Genomic DNA, 16,141 nt, shown 5'->3' on the forward strand with positions numbered 1-16,141 from the left:
ACTTGGGTTATAATCAGGTTCTCATAGTGAAAGAAAAACTAAAATCTGCCTTCATTATATAATAGACTAACTATTAGTATCAACAAGGTCATGCCCTTTGGTCTAAAGAATGTTGGAGCAATAAACTAAAAGCTTATGGGCAGAGTGATCAAACACCTAATTGGTAGGAGTGTCGATGTATATGTAGACGACATGGTAGTGAAGTCCCTTAACCTTTTCCAATATTCACAAGATTTATCTGGCATGTTCTCAACTTTACGAACATACAACTAACGGCTTAACAAAAAAAAATGTGTTTGGGGTAGATGATGATAAATTCCTTGGATTTATGCTCACACATAGGAGAATCGAGGTGAACCCTAAAAAGTGAAAAGCGATTATTGATATGAGAAGTTCCAAGAATGTTAAAGAAGTACAGTGCCTTATTAAAAGGTTAACCATAATCTCACAATTCCTTCCAAAGTTTACGGATAAGGCTCGCCCATGATAAAACTATTGAGGAAATCTACAAAGTTTGTCCATGATGACGAGTGTCATGTTAGGTTCAAACAACTTAAGCAAATATTAGCACTACCACCAATTCTAATAAACTAGATATTGCTTGACCTTTGCTTGTTTACACGGCTAAAGATGCAATCAATGCAACCCTTGTTTAAGAGGTCAATGGTGAACAACATATTATGTACTTTATAAGTATAACCCGTAACAATGTTGAAACTCGGTATCAAATGGTGGAGAAGGTGATGTTGTCCCTTACCATCACAACAAGAACGTTGAGGTCGTCCTTTCAAAGTCATACAATTGTGGTCAAAATTGACTACCATACAAAAGATCTTACAGAAGTTGGACTTCGTAGGGAGGATGTCATCATGGTCTGTGAAGTTGTCATAATTCAATCTTTGATACAAACTAAGAGGGCAGACACAATATCTACCAGACTTTGCTAGTGATCCTCAAGGTGATACAATTTTGGAAGAAGAATGATATATATTATATGTAAATGGTTCTTCTAACCTTAAGGAAGCAAAAACTAATATAGTTCTTGAAGGACCAGATGATATATTAATAAAGAAATCACTGAACTTCAATTACAAAACATCCAACAATCAGACTTATTATGAGGTTATCATAGTCGACCTCACCTTGGCCAAAGAAGTCAAAGCAAACAAGATAATATGCTAAAATTGATTCTTGGCTCATGGTAGGCTATATGACATGAGATTACCAAATAAAAAACGCCTTTCTTCTTAAGTATCATTACTTAATCCAAAACATAATCGACAACTTTATCGAGATTAAGCTTGAACATATCATAAAATGGGAAAATATGAGAGCCTATGTGCTCTTAAAGCTAACAAGTACAAAAAAGAGGGGGAGATATAAGTCACTGCTCTAACAAGGGTTATCATCACCTTCCACAAACAAAATAAATGAATGCATGCAAGTTGGCAATGGGGAGCAACCTGAATAACTCCTTTCATCCAATATCTCAAGACCAGAAGTGTTATTGAGGGTGAAGACAAGGGATGGGTTGGGAAAGTTGTGCAGTAAACTTTGTTGAATGACAACTTGTTTAGAAGAGGTTATAATTGATCTCTGCTTAAATGCATTATCTTAAACCAAGCAGAAAACATAATTCGTGAAATACATTAAGGTTTATGATAGCATGAGTCCTACAAGCTGATTACTTTTGGCCAACTATGAAAGCAAATTGTGCCGAGTACATTAAGAGATGTACTTGTCAAAAGCACAAAAACATTATCCACAACAAACATGAAAAGTTGCATTATATCTTCTTCCCACTATCTTTCACAAAGTGAGGAATGAATATCGTTGACCTTTTGCACCCGACAAAGGCCAGTTCAAGTTCTTGATAGTCACTACTTAACCAAATGGATTGAGATAGAGCCCTTGACAACTATCACTTAACAAGTACAACGCTTCATTTGAAAGAACATAATATGCCGCTACGAGGTGCCACATACTATTATCATAAACAATGGGAGATAGTTTATAAACAAGGGATTAATCAAATTCCATGTTAATCTCAGTATCAAATGCATAGCAAACTCAGTGAAGTATCCAGAATCTAGTGGGCAAGGTGAAGCCACCAACAAAGTCATCTTGGTGGAGTTGAAAAAGAGACTAGACTCAACTAAGGGCAACTCGTCGAAAGATTCGCTAGAAGTTTTGTAGGCATATAAATGTACTCCTGAGTCCTATAGTAAAGAAACACCTTTTAGTGTAATATATGATATTAACGCCATGTTCCTTGTAAAAATTGGGGAGTCGTCCTCTCAATGAGTATATTTTGATTACGAGAACAACAAAGATTAGAAAAACGAGAAAAAGCCAAGATTTGTGAAATGACTACTAAATAGAGGGCGACCAAGAAATGACTATTAAAAATGGTGACTTAGTGTGACGTATAACTAATAATGAAAGTAAAATTGATGACAAGTTTTCCGTAACTAGAAAGAAAGGATTTTTTTAGGCATGAAAGATATTAGCAAGAGAGTTTATCAGTAACTTATTTAAAATTTTATTTCTAGCTAATGTAAACAACATGTAACCAGCAATATACCATTTCCTTACATGAATGAATTGTATGATATAAAAAAATACATGTATAACTTAAATAAAATGTATTATGTATTTATTTATTATGATTGAATTTTTTCCTATTTTTTTCGATTTTTTTATTGATTTTTTAATCGGTCCATGCCAACTAAATACATTTACAAAATTAAAAATATACTTAAACCTCTAAAATGCATAAAAAAACTAAAATAAAACATATACCAGGTCATAACCAAATAAATAAGTTTATCAACATAAAATATTAAAAATATACTATTTTCATTACCTGTGTTTTTACTTTTAAAACAAAAAGTAATTTAATACGAAGAGTGAACTGTCAATTAATTTATTATTTATTAGAAATTAAAGTAAACTAAATAGTAAAAAAAGAAATAAAAAAATTGAAGGAAGAGGATCTCTTGGCTCCTTCTTCGAAAATTTGAAACGCGGATCTCAAACGGTCTCATAGTTTGAATTTAAACGAATATCCACCGTTAGATCACCAAATCTTTTGCTCTGGTCTTCGCTCCTTCTCATTTTTCTCTCTCCCTCCTTCCCCATTTCCTCATTCTTCAACTTCATCCCCTTTTTCCCTTCTCTCTCCGCCCTTTTCACAAACACCACTCCCTCCATTTCCCAAAATTCTCCACCGAGACCGATCACTCCACGATGCCGTTCCTATCTGAGGCTGCCAGTGCGATTAAAAGCAGGTTCGGTTTCCACGACCACCCCTCCGCATCGCTTTCGCTGGTTCAGAACACTCCGGATCTTCTGAAATCCGCTACCAAGGACTCGCTCGCGCAAAGCTCCATAGTTCGAAACCTAAGCGATTGGGACGACGAAAGTGTAGTCGGACAAAGTAGCGCCGCCGTTTCTTCATCTCGGAGCTTTGAATTCTGCGAGGATCCTTCCTTCTGGAAAGATCACAATGTTCAGGTACAACAACAGTACATTTTTCTATGCAGGTTCACTAGGTCTAATGCAAAGCTTCCCAGTGTATCAAGAGTTATGCTGATTAAAAGAAATTTTGTGTTTGTTAATTTCAAGATTTATGGCTATAATTGATTCTTCTTATTCTCTGTAAGTAATGAAACTGTATAATTAGAATTGTTTGGGAGAATAATTGTAATTATTAATATTTGAAAATTGTTTCTAATCAGGCTCACGATATCTCGGTCTTTTTGTAGTTTGGTTTAAGGGAATTGAGTTTGATATGATTTACTTTTGTGAGCTAGGTTATAATTAGAATGCGTCCTCTTAGCAACTCTGAAATATCGGTGCAAGGGTATGGAAAGTGTGTTAGGCAAGAGAGTTGTCAAACAATTACATGGACTGGACATCCCGAGTCGCGGTTTACTTTTGATGCGGTTGCTGATGAGAATGTTAGCCAGGTAAACTTTGTTGGATAATTTCTTTCATACTGTGGTTTCTATTAATAAATTTTATCCAAATTACTGTACAAACCTTTTGCTTTTTAATTTTTTGAACCTTGAAGCTTGGGTTTCACACTTCACATGGCTGATATGACAGGAAAATCTCTTTAAAGTAGCTGGTTTGCCAATGGTAGAAAATTGCATGGGAGGCTACAACAGCTGCATGTTTGCTTATGGTCAGGTGAGATATTCAGGCTACAACATTTCCGTGAATCACTTTACGCAGGAATATAAATCATAATTTTAATTCGAAACAAATGGTTCATTAGGTTTTCGTATCATTAATTGCATGTTTTACGTGATTTTGTTCTTTGGTCTGGAATATGAAAATGAAACACTCGTGTGATGACTAAAAATAATTGATTTTGTACAGACTGGCAGTGGGAAGACGCACACCATGCTTGGTGACATTGAGGGGGGAACTAGAAGACACAGTGTCAACTCTGGAATGACACCAAGAATTTTTGAGCACTTATTTTCTAGAATTCAAAAGGTATTGTTTCTTGTTCAACTAGACAGTCAATCATTTTTTAAGGAATGCGTACGTTAGATTAATGCAATTGCTTGCACATCAGACGAATTTCATGTAATTTACACTCTCTAGTTAAAATATTGAAGCCATTTGTTAACTATAGTATCTTATATTTTGAATCAGTGTTCCTACAAGTTGTATTCCTTAGGATTCCAAATGTCATATTTTACAATTATCAATGTTTATCTTGCCGGTTGTATAATACTTTGAGGTTTTGACTTATTCATATTTTAAATTTTAATTTGGACTAGTTAATCTGTATAGCTTAAGATAAATTTATGCTGCAGCAAAATTATTCATATATATTTATATTTGCAAAATTCTAATTTTAATCTGTAATCTTATTGTTGTAATACGTCAGGAAAAAGAGGCTCGAAGAGATGAAAAGTTAAAATTTACATGCAAATGTTCTTTCTTGGAGATATACAATGAACAGATCCTTGATCTTTTGGAGCCATCATCTAACAATTTGCAGGTATGGCTAACTATTCATTCATTGAACATTTTAGAAATCCCTTCAAATATAAAATCATGATCCTTTTTGTTCGATATCTTTTCTCATTTTGCTTGTTCTCAAAATCTCTAATCATTAGAAGAACTGATTATCGTGAGGATTAATCTTCTAAAGCTGAGAAATAATAAAATAATATTGTATGAGCTGCTATTTCTTTGTGTTCGTGAAAAAACCATTTTAAATCATACATCTGTGTGACAGATACGAGAAGATAGCAAGAAAGGAGTTTATGTCGAAAATCTTAAGGAAATAGAAGTTAATTATGCTCGAGAGGTCATTCAACTACTTATTCAGGTATTCTTTCGCCCTTGTTTTTTTATTTTTAACATCAAATTGTACTTTGTTTTTAATATAATTTTTTGAAGTGTTTTTTAGTTTGTGATTGTAATAATGTACCAATTAATTTCATTTTTTGTCATTTGCATTTCCAAATTGAGGAAAAAAAGTAGCCTATGTGAAGTTATTTTTCACTTTTCTTTTTAGAACTAAGTGAATCGGCACTTATTCAAAATAACAATGTAATTTAGGGAGCTTCAAACAGAAAGGTAGCGGCCACTAACATGAATCGGGCCAGCAGTCGTTCTCATAGTGTATTTACTTGCATCATTGAGAGTCAGGTGAGTCAATACTGATGTTCTATCTTCTATTTTCGTGCAAAAGATGTTGAACTTTCACTATTTTTCCAAGTATATCATCAATCAATTTTATTTGAACTATTTTGTTAGTGGGAATCTCAAGGAGTGACTCACTTTCGGTATGCTCGACTTAATTTAGTTGATTTGGCTGGATCTGAGAGGTACTTGATTCCAAAGAGTCTGTTTTTGTTTTCATGATTAGATAAGAACAGAAGCAAGGAGTATTTCACCTCATTTAACATTCACATAGATGATACTTTATATCCATTTTGATTATAGGCAGAAGAGTTCTGGTGCTGAAGGGGAACGCCTTAAGGAAGCTACTAATATCAACAAATCTCTTTCAACCTTGGGGTTGGTTATCCTCATTGACAACATTGAATTCTCATCTGTTACATTGATATGCTAGTTCCCATTAGTTGATAGAGTTGTGGTATTATCCTAAAAATATAACATTGTAGGTGATAATATACTTGCAGGCTTGTGATTATGAACCTAGTGAGCATATCTAATGGGAAGTCGCTCCATGTTCCATACCGTGATTCAAAGCTGACATTTTTACTTCAGGTTGGTGCTAATATTTTCTAAGTTTATTTTCCTTAGGTAAATTAGATTTCAGTGTCCTGACACTTGTGGCAACTGAAATCGGTCTTATAAAATGAAAATAGTTTTGGGGGATATGAATTGGTTTAGAACTGCAAAAGTTGCAACCTAATTTGTAAGTATGCAGTCATTATAAAATAATAACTGTATGAAATAATTGTCACACCTAACCTAATTACTATTTAACTGACTTTGTTTTTTTGCAATAGCGACTAGCAATTTTCCTTGGCAATAAAATTTCATTAGAGAACCATTTGTTATCTATTAAGGGGCTTTAGTTTCAGCTATATGTAACCAGCAGCTTATTTTGGAACTGCACTTGTCACATTATAGTGTAGAAGCACCTCAAATGCAGATCTTTATGGTATTGTCAATTATAATTTATAATTGTTGCAACTATATTAGTTATTCTGTTACTTGAAATGTTTGACTCAATGATCCTTGTAATATTCTGCCTGGTAGTATTCAAATCATGTAGCAAGTGTTTCACTGAAAAATGAATAGTTTAAATATTAGAGGAAAAAATTGTTATTTTATCTGACTTCATTATAAATTAGGAGCCGTAATTATCAATTAAATCTGATCGGTATTCTATCTTCTTTTCTTTTCAGGATTCTCTGGGAGGGAATTCAAAAACAATCATAATTGCAAACATAAGCCCCTCCATTTGGTCAGTAAACCTCTTATGGTTGTACTAAATATCTTTGCATGGGGACTTGGTTGCTTGCTTTTCCATAAGGAATTTTGGGGAAACCGTCAGTGAGAGAAAGTTACAATGTTTTTCTGTTTAGAGTCGCTATCCTAGTATTCGAGTATATTAACTCCAATAGTCATAATGGATTTAATAATTTTTTCAAAAATTTATTTATTTATTTATTTTTCATTGTCGGTTGCCTTATTTGGTTATTAATATTTTAATATTTAAGTGACATTTGGTAACTTTTTGCAGTTGTTCATTGGAGACATTAAGCACATTGAAGTTTGCACAGCGTGCCAAATATATTAAGAACAACGTATGTCTTTTCATACTTTTTGAACCTACTATACATTGATGTGCATCTATCTTCTACCTAAAACAAGGGACTGACTCTCAATTATTACAATGCAGTAACATACATTGTTTTATTCTATGTTATTAATTTAAAAACTTTAATTAATAGTCCTCCAAAACTCATAAAAAAGTTATAGGCCTTGGTAGGCTAGTCTTATCACATCAATATTAGTCATTAGAGCTTATAAAGGCTGTTTGATACGCCATTTCAGTTAAAAACAACATTTTTTTAGCGGTTTATAATGTTTTCGTTAATTTTACTAAAAATAACATTTTTTAAACGTTAGTTTCTAGCTTTTTATATTTATTCTTATCTTGTTCTTACAATAATTTATTCTTATTTTGTTCCATTTTTAGTTTTTATTTATTTATTTATTTTATTTATTTTTTATTTTTTATGCAAGACATGATTTTATTATTTTATTTTCTTCGTTTACTTATAGGACATGATTTTATTATGTTTATCTTTTTACATATAAGGTAAAAATTTGTTATCCATCTTTTACTAAATAAGATATTGACAATGATAAAAAAAAGTTTATTCTCATTATTATTTAGATTAGATACTCTTTTATTATATGATTTATTTTAACTATTATATTATTTGAAATATTTATTTTACTGAGGAGGACTACACTTCGATGCAATATTATTGATAGTTGATAATTTTGTTTTCTTTTAATTAATTTAAAAAAATGTATTACCCATGTTTATTTTAGCTCTACTTTTGGAAGTTTGTTTAACAACTGTTAATTATGATGCACAGATAAAGTAATGCAGATATTCTAAAAATAACATGATAGGATATGTGTGTAAGATACACATTAAAAATTCATAAAACATGATAAATATATAATTGTAATTGTACAAATTCAAATTAAAACCATATTTTACAAACATTGTCGAAATAAATGGATAGTTGTCATAAAAAAATACTCACTATTTTTTACATATAGAACAATACTATCAATCTCATTATTGCTTTTTAATTAATTCACCTAGAGCGATTTCTCTGTTTGGTTAGTGAAGAAATAATGATTATATGTTTCTATATTACATATACTTAAATGTTTTTTCTTTTGTAGTTATTGGATACAAATGTTTAAAAGCTTGGACACTTCAACATTTTTCGGTGAATTATCCAAAATGTTTGTTATCTTATATGTGAAACAAATAAAAGTATTGGAGCTTCGTAGGTTTGAATACTTCATAGATATGTATCTGTGAAGTACCCTCTGAGTATTAATATGTATTGCACATGGATACATGAAGCAAATTGGAATATCGGTGTTTCACCGGATTTTAGCAATCAAATTCCAGCTTTGAGCTAGTTTTGTTAAACATAGCCTCAGCTGTTTAGTTATGTAGGTGATCTGTGCAGACACTTGTAGTGGTTGCTATATAAATAATTGTATTTTTCTCCAGGCTATTGTAAATGAGGATGCGTCTGGAGATGTCATTGCCATGAGAATTCAGATTCAGCAACTTAAGGTATTATAATTTTGATTTATCCTTTCATCTCTTATGTTCTGAATAAAAAATGTTTGGCGGACCTTCTTCTTTATATATAATGAGTATATAAGGGGTAATTTAGTTAATGCCTTTGGATGCATGCTTATCGAATTGGCCATCGGAGAAGTGTGACAGTGAGCAAGTGTTTATTTTCACTTTTCATCATCTGTACTTTGAATGCTAATGGAACAATAACATCAACTTACATTTCATGCCATCACCAATTCATAAGAGTAATTATTTTATTGAAGCTTTTATGTAAAATTACTTAATTGCTTATAGGAAAAGTACAACTGTGACCCAGATTTTACTTTTACTTTTCATCTACTATTTAAATAGTTCCAACAAGTTGTATTTCTTCCTCACTAAACTAACTTGTTTTCACTCCACTTTATTTTGGGGTCTCAGAAGGAACTATCCCGTTTACGTGGTCTTGTTGCTGGAGGAGAAATTCAGGATAATGACAATTCAGTAATCAGCTTTCCAGGTTCTCCTGGATGCTTCAAGTGGGAGGGTGTGCAAGGATCATTCAGTCCATTAACCTCTGTTAAAAGGATATCCCAGGTTGATGTTCTTTTGTGCCTAAGAAATCATTTAGTCTCTCATAACATTGTATACTGATAAGCGTCTTTCTCTTTTTGCAGAAAAAAGACTATGACATCGCCCTTGTTGGGGCCTTTAGAAGGGAAAAGGACAAAGAGATGAAATTACAAGCACTAAGAGATGAAGTTCAAGCATCAATGAAGCTGGTATCTTTGAAAAACAGTATATTTCTTATTGATGTGTGTTGAGAAGTCACCTTAATTGTGGTCACCTCTAGTTTGTCTTAGTTCGTCTTAGTTACGACCTCTTTGATGACTGCCTTATTTGCAGCCTCAAGGCGTTAGTTTAATCTTGTATCAGCTAGAAATATGGCTTACATGGAATTGTCACCTTACGAACAGACTTTGTGGGTTGCCTTGTGCTTAAATAGAAATTTTTAGATGGTATCAGACTTTCCTATATTGTTGGGTGGCTTCCATTTTCCACACTCTAGGCTGGCATTCATAGGTGTGAGGGAGATGATTGAAAAGCCGTCTTACAAACCAGTTTCGTTATTAGTTTTGAATGATTGATTAATGACGGAAGGAATATATAAGCTTTTGACCTACAAGTACCAATTTTATGTGAGAAATGCTTACTAATTTTGTCAGGTTGTCATAAAGCTCCATTCTAATATTCTTGATTAGGTTTTCAGTATACTTTTGCTCTTTTAATTTGCAGCCATTCTCTTTTGCTGATTTATTAATAGTTGATGTTTTTGTGATGGTGGATTAAATGGTTGAAATATGGGATGATTCAGGTGAAACAAAGAGAAGATGAGATACAAAGTTTGAAGATGAGATTACGTTTTCGAGAAGCTGGAATAAAAAGGTTAGAAGCAGTTGCTTCTGAGAAGATCTCAGCAGAGACACATTTGTTGAAAGAAAAAGAGGAGCATTTGAAGGAAATTGAGGTCTTGCGAGCGCAGGTTGATCGGAATAATGAAGTAACTAGATTTGCTATGGAAAATTTGCAGCTAAAAGAAGAAATTAGAAGGCATGTTCACTGATACAGGAAAATCCTTTTAGTTCTGAAGCTTTTTTGTCTCTTGTGAATGCAAAAGTAACTCATTTTATTTCATATGATTAAAATAATAAAGGTTGTGAAGTGACATATTTACCCTACAACCAAAAATCAATGTTCTAGTATGAACAATATACGCAGTTATAAACTTTGCCCATTATATTAAAAAATATGAATTATGAAAGTCTTTTGAAGCAAGAAGTCGCCTTATGATATTGTCTAGACACGAGAAACAAGTCAACTAACCAGTCTGAGTTCACCAAAAGAGTAGTACTAGCTAGACTACTGTGACTTATCGGTGATTTACATATTTTTCTTTTCTAATACTTATGCATCTTCGAGACAGGTTAAAGTCATTCTGTTTGGAAGGAGAACGAGAACAGATGAGTGAGCAAATCATGGCTTTGGAAAACAAGGTATGACACGCCTTTGTACTTCATAAAATCTTCAGTTAATTCCTTTCATGTTCATTATGTTTTTTTTCCACTTGAATGTGCAGTTGTTGGAAGCACTAGACTGGAAGTTCATGCATGAACCCGATCTGGTAATAACTGTTACTGTAATAATTTTTCCTTGTGTCTAGAAGTCATTTGAAATTCCTATCTTGATCGATCTTCTTGGTTTTTCGAATGTTAGAAAGCAAATTCTGATCCGATGATGGAAGATGTACGTAGTGATGACAATCTTGTCTCCAAACTGGTAAGGATGATACAGAATCTCGTGCACTCTTAATCATGTCTGAAGCAGTGAATGTCACAATAGACTACATCAACATAAATGTAAACTAGAATCTGTTTTTGATTGTCCTTTTAATCAGGTTTTCGTATTAGCTGGCAATTTTCATGCCTGCTGTATATAGACAACATATATTTTTTCTGTTTACTTACCGTACTTGTAGTTTTATTACTTGCATTTTAAATTTTGTGTATGTAACTTATTCAAGTGTTTAATTCTTATTGATGTTTGTCTTCAGGAGTCAAGTCCAAAATTACGTTGGCAGTCTTCGCTTAGGGAGGAAAACGAGTTTCTCCGGATTCAGGTCTAGAAAAATCTTGTTGCACTGTGTTAACAATATTCAACTTAATAATTCATGTCTTTTCGTTCTCTCATGACTTGATATGATTTTATCTATGACAGGCTATTCAAAACCAGGCAGAAATGGATACAATTTTCAAAAAGCTAGAGGTTTGCCTTGAGGAGAAAGAAAAATTAAAAAGGTGCTGTTTACTATCTCATTTTTGTCATATATATGGGGTGTTTGTTCATTTCTGAATATTACTTGTATATAGTTTGTACCAGAATGTCATTCTCGTAATATTTCCTTATTCCAATCGTTTCGGCGTAGATGTGTTTCGCTTTGTTGTCCACCATGAACAAAACAAAGCTTGAAATTTTTCCTTTAAATTTTATCTTGCAGTCATGTTGATGATTTGACGGCAAAATTAGAACATGAGAAATCCCGAACAGTTAATGAAGGAAAGCAGCAAATGGACCTTCCATCAACAATCGATATGCCTGTAATTAACAACAATGACCAACTGGAATTGAAAGCAATGGTTGATGCCATAGCTGCTGCCAGTCAAAGAGAAGCAGAGGCTCACGAGACAGCAATTATTTTGGCAAAAGAGAATGATGAACTCAAGATGAAGCTTAAAACCTTGATCGAGGATAATAGTAAACTGATTGAATTGTATGAACAAGCTGCTGCAGAGAATATTAATAGAAATGCTCATAAAGGGGAGGATGCTCATGAAACTGGTTCCCAGATTGACAACGGTTGCTTTTCTCTTGAAATAACGAAAGAGGAAGCTGAGTTGAAAGGAGTGGTTGAGAATCTCCAACACCAGTTAATGGAAATTAATGAAGAAAATGAAAAGCTCATGAATTTGTATGAAAGAGCCATGCAGGAGAGGGATGATCTAAAAAGAACCCTTTCATGTATTGGACAAGACCAAGTTGAAACCAAAGGATTCGTGGACTGCCCAGAAAAGCTTGTTGAAGTTGATGGTGGGGAAAGAGACTTGAGAGTAGAAATTATTTCACAGGAAGTGCGGGGTGAAAGTGAAAATAAATATGAACCCACTACTACATCTGGGTCTGATATGGACGTTGACTGTGATGCATATGAACAAGAAAAGCTTTTAAAGGATGACAGTGAGGCTGATGTATTGGTCAACTCTGAGAAGTATAATCTCAGTGAGGCAAAGTTATCAGAGGAATTAAGTTGTGCTACAAAGAAACTTGAAAGAGTCGATGAACATATCTCAGATGCAGTCAAGACTATAGCTTCACTTGGTTGTGCTGAAACAGCAACAGTCCAAGTTGATGAGCTCTCTAGAGAAATTGAGATTACAGAGCATGATATTCACATCAAGCGTCAGCAGTTCGAATCTTTGAAACTTAAGCTTTCTGAAGCACATGAAAGAAGAACAATTGTTGACAAAAAGTTGTCAGCGCTAAAATACTCATTATCAAACTTTCCCTCGACATTTTCTTACTTTGTGCAACGGGAAACAAGGGCCAGAGCAGTTGTTAAGGACTTGACATCTCATCTTGACCACAAGAAAGGGAAATTGGCTGATCTTCAAGCGTCCAAACAGGGACTGGAGAATGCTAAAGAGAAGAACCAAGAATCCGAAGTTGAATTGAAGAAAAATATTGCGTGCATCAAATTGAAATTGGAGGAAGAGAATCGAAAGCACGAAGATGAAAAGGTTCTAATTGCGGTCGAAAACACACAGAATATTGATTCCTCGCTGAAAAATTGGCATCTTAGAAGCAAAGCCACTGATTTACTTAAGTTTGAAGAAGAGAAAACAACACTGCAAGCAGAGATGAAGCTTTCTCAGCAGAAACTCGGGGTTATAAGAAAAGAACTGGAAAATCTAAACAAGAAGGGGGCAAATGTAGAAAGCCAGATTGAGGCGGTTCAACTGGAAATAAAGCAATGCTTGAGGAACACAGAGGAGAAGGAACTTGCACTTGAACGTGTGATGAAAGAGAAAGAGATGCTCTTGGAGTTTAGAGATAATTGTATGACTGAAATAGAGCATATGATTATTGAACTCCAACAACATGTGTTTGAGTATGACCTAAAGGAGGGTGAAATGAAGATTCTAGGAGAAGAATTGCAAATGGATTTGACAAGAGCCGAAGAGTTACAGACAGCTAGGGTCATTGCTGCAAACAACAAAAACAGTTTTTCTTCCATTTCTTATTCAGGCATGTTGGAGAAGTTAGAGGATGAGATGCAGAATCTGCACACATCTGTTCAGGAAACAAGATTGTTGCTGGAAGGCATTTCCCGTGCCGCCTAAACTCTTGCTCTGTGTAAACTAATTCTCCTTTTTCTACTTGTTTCATGTTTTGTTTAATTCTCCTTTTAGTTCCTAGAGAACGAAATTGAATTTTTTTCAATAACACTTATGGAGAATGAATATACAGTATTTTTTCCAATCTCATCCCCAACTTGAACTGAGTGCATTGCCACTAAAAGTCATTTTGAATTATAGATATTTAAAATCTTTTAAGTAATTCAGCTGCATCTATCGTTGTGATAAAAAAATTTGGTCTTGGATTGAACATGATATTTGGTACAATTTCTTTGTTTTCTGGATTCTATATTAATGCTAATGTGTATTTCAGAATAATAATGTTTGATATTTGTAAACTTAAAGACAAAATACCATTTTTTTAAATACATGAAAAATATGTCAAAAAACTGTAATTGATAGAAATAAGTACAAAAATATTGATATTTATGGTCTTTAAACCTTTCATAATCATTTAACTTACAACATTATCATCACAAATACTATATTTTGTGGAAAGAACTTGAATTGTACAAGTGTTATTTTCTGCATTTGTTTAACATCCTGTTCTTGCGGGTTAATTCCAAGATTACAATAAAGAACACGAATACGATTGCATAATCTGATTTCTTTGAGGCTTGAACAATGAATATTCTCAAGTATGCTTTTAAATAACGATGATGGATCTTATGCCTTCAATTGTCAAAGATTTTTTCATGATCCTCCAAAATGAACGTGAATTTGTTGGTAATTCCTCTTCATCTCCATATTCTATTGTTTTTTCTGTTCAAATCACTAATATGGCCACAACTCTCAACCTCACAATTTCAATAAAATTCAAACTGGATCACAAAAGAATCACACTCCTAGATTACCAGTGGCAGGAACACAAAACTTTGTGAGAAATATAAGAAAATCAATCATATATTGAATCTTGTTATTGGAGAAATCGTAGAAATTCCTTTACTTCCACCACCTCTGCTAGTTTGGTAGAAGTACATCTTGATACAGCTTCACAACAAACTGAAATGGTTGATAGCTCTAATCATGGTCAATTTAGTTTTTTAGAGGATCAATATGAAGCTATTATGACTCTTCTCCAACAATCCAAGGTCAACTCATCCTCTGTCAATCACAATCAAACCTCTCAAGTCCATCATAAATGTGATATCTCTTTTTACTTTTGCCCATCCATTTTTTTTTCTTTTTTAAAAGTTATCAATCCTATTAAAATAAAATTACCCAATAATACCACTGTCATTGCCCATTTTTCTAGCAATATTCATCTTGGAAAGTTAACCTTTGTTGATGTTTTGTATGTACTAGACTGCATATCTTATATCAATTCTCAAACTCATTTCCACAATTAATTGCATGGTCATATTTTGTTATGCACATTGTTTAGTTCTGCAGAAAAACAATTTTCAAATGATTGGTGCAACTAAGAAATTGCATGGCTTATTCTACTTACAAGACTCTAGTGACTTCAAGTCATGCAGATCTCGTTCTAATGTTTTCATAAATTCATCACATCTTTCCAATGTAATGCTTAGTGATAAATCTATGTTATGACATCTTAGACTTGGTCATACTTCAAATAAAATTTTGAAACAATTATCTTCCATATATAATGATATTGGTTTTTATTCCTTACGTCCTTGTGATACATGCCAAAAAAAATATATTGTCTTTTGCTACTAGTAATAGTAGCAATTTCAAGTTTTTTTAACTCATACATGGGACATATGGGTCCAGTTTCCACTCCATCACCAAATATTTATTGACCGTAGGAGATGATTTTACTCGTTTCACTCGAATACATCTTCTCCAAGCCAAATTTGATGTCAAATATTTTATTCTTTCATTCAACTAATTGAACATTAATTCTCTTTAAAGCTTAAGAAACTCATATATGATAATGGTAAAGAACTTCTTCTACAATATTTGTTTTCATCAAAAGGCATTTTTCATGAAACTTCATGTGTTGAGACTCCTCAACAAAATAGTATGGTTGAATAAAAATACCAACATCTATTAAATGTTACTTACTATTATTTCAAGCACATTTACCAATTTGTTTTTGGTCTTTTGTTGTTAAACATGCTACTCAAGTCATGAATAGACTTCTTACTCCTTTTTTACATGTTTTAAGCTCCCGAATTAGTTTATGGCAATGTCCCTGATATCATCTTGTTATTATGAGTTAATGGGTCTTTCTTCTTTATATACTGCTCTACTTTCTCATTTTTATCCAATGTGGGACTTAGACTCACACTTGAATTCCCAACAGTGTATTCTTCCACCATAGACATCACTTGTGGCATTACTAAAAATATAAAATTTAGCTTTCTTTTTACTTTTAAAA

At 33.1% G+C, this 16,141-nt stretch overlaps 1 protein-coding gene across 1 annotated transcript; it reads left to right on the forward strand.

The window, feature by feature from the left end:
• The first annotated feature begins 3,108 nt into the window (after window positions 1–3,108).
• Window positions 3,109–13,926, forward strand: LOC124829340 (P-loop containing nucleoside triphosphate hydrolases superfamily protein). Its single transcript, XM_047302827.2, has 22 exons — window positions 3,109–3,516; window positions 3,816–3,971; window positions 4,111–4,194; window positions 4,387–4,506; window positions 4,907–5,020; window positions 5,261–5,353; window positions 5,587–5,676; window positions 5,785–5,855; window positions 5,974–6,048; window positions 6,174–6,261; window positions 6,909–6,967; window positions 7,247–7,310; window positions 8,774–8,839; window positions 9,269–9,424; window positions 9,505–9,609; window positions 10,203–10,438; window positions 10,812–10,881; window positions 10,965–11,009; window positions 11,102–11,164; window positions 11,439–11,504; window positions 11,603–11,682; window positions 11,883–13,926. The coding sequence occupies exons 1-22, from the start codon at window positions 3,250–3,252 to the stop codon at window positions 13,780–13,782; spliced, it is 4,068 nt and encodes a 1,355-aa protein (XP_047158783.1). The 5' UTR covers window positions 3,109–3,249; the 3' UTR covers window positions 13,783–13,926.
• The last annotated feature ends 2,215 nt before the right edge of the window (window positions 13,927–16,141 follow it).

Source organism: Vigna umbellata, chromosome 6 (assembly GCF_029865625.1).
Source record: "Vigna umbellata cultivar VRB3 chromosome 6, Vumbellata_1.0, whole genome shotgun sequence".
NCBI lineage: Eukaryota > Viridiplantae > Streptophyta > Magnoliopsida > Fabales > Fabaceae > Vigna > Vigna umbellata.